At 37.0% G+C, this 1312-nt stretch overlaps 1 gene segment (V, D, J or C); it reads left to right on the top strand.

The window, feature by feature from the left end:
- Positions 1 to 208: 208 nt before the first annotated feature.
- Positions 209 to 656, top strand: LOC147837167 (T cell receptor alpha variable 12-2-like). The segment is given in 2 exon segments: positions 209 to 212; positions 334 to 656. Coding segments are annotated over 2 exon segments (327 nt in total).
- The last annotated feature ends 656 nt before the right edge of the window (positions 657 to 1312 follow it).

The following is a 1312-nucleotide window of genomic DNA, read 5'->3' as shown; positions in this document are numbered from 1 at the left end:
AGCTTCGCTGCACTTACAGCACCAGTGATCAATACGATCAATACACAACGTTTTTCTCCCTGTTGTTATAAAATGAACTGAGTGGAGCAGTGGGTGGAGTTTATTCACACTGCTGAGAGTGAAAGAGTTCAGTCAAACACTGTTTCTGCATCACTGACTCTATGAAGACAACATGTTTCTCTTCACCTGCATTATAATACAGCTTTACATGGGTAAGAGATATTCAGTCAATCCATGTTTATTATTAGAAGAAAAAAAAACAACTAAAATACTGCAAAAATATTTGAGGCTTTGCATTTCTATTATTCTATTTCCGATTTTTTTTTCCCACAGGAATTTCAATTGCAGATGAAATACATCCCCTGTCTACAGACAAACATGTAGCTGAAGGTCAAAATGTGACTCTGTCTTGTAATTACAGCACCAGTACTGGCACTGTTAACTCTCTCCAGTGGTATCGCCAGTATCCAGGAGCAAAACCAGAGTTTTTACTTTCTCTAAATGAATATTCAAACAGCTCTAAACCTGATCTTCGTCTGGTTTCAAACGCTGTAAAAGCACTGAAGCGTGTGGATCTGCTGCTCTCCTCTGCTGCAGTATCAGACTCTGCTGTGTATTACTGTGCTCTGCAGCCCACAGTCACAGGAAACACATAAACACTGAACAAAAACCCAAAACATCAGCATGCTTGAATTTGTTAGATTTAAAGGCTTTAATATGTTTGTAAATTGTTAAACAGTTATAATCTTATTTGGACCTACTATATGTTACCTTTAGTCCAGAACACACACTGGTCAAGCAGCAATGCAAAAACTACATGAACTGATCAAGTAGGAATATTTGCACATTAATAAAAGCCTTTTTGTTCTTTTGAAAAAAAAATGACATTGAAACAACCTACAGAAATGTATTGTAAAGAATTTTCTGTGGAATTTAAAGGTTCTAGAAGGGACATCAATGCCAATAAAGAATCTTTATTTTAAGGGTGTAGCATGTAGCTAACTGCCTAAAGTTACTATTGTTACAACTGTGCCAATCATCCAGTTTCAGCAATAAACCATGTTCCATTACACACACTGAACAATAATAAAGAGAATTCACTTATTCACATCAGAATTCAAATCTATTTAAATGTGGTTGACGTTCTTGAAACGTATTATGTGTGTGTGTGTGTGTGTGTGTGTGTGTGTGTGTGTGTGTGTGTGTGTGTGTGTGTGTGTGTGTGTGTGTGTGTGTGTGTGTGTGTGTGTGTGTGTGTGTGTGTGTGTGTGTACGTGGCTATGTTGAATGATTTAATGTTGATCTGTTCCAA

Source organism: Danio rerio, chromosome 2 (genome assembly GCF_052040795.2).
Source record: "Danio rerio strain M-AB ecotype USA chromosome 2, GRCz13ab, whole genome shotgun sequence".
Taxonomy (NCBI): Eukaryota; Metazoa; Chordata; class Actinopteri; order Cypriniformes; family Danionidae; genus Danio; species Danio rerio.
Note: the sequence above shows the minus strand (reverse complement) of the source record. Positions and strands in the feature narration are given on the sequence as shown.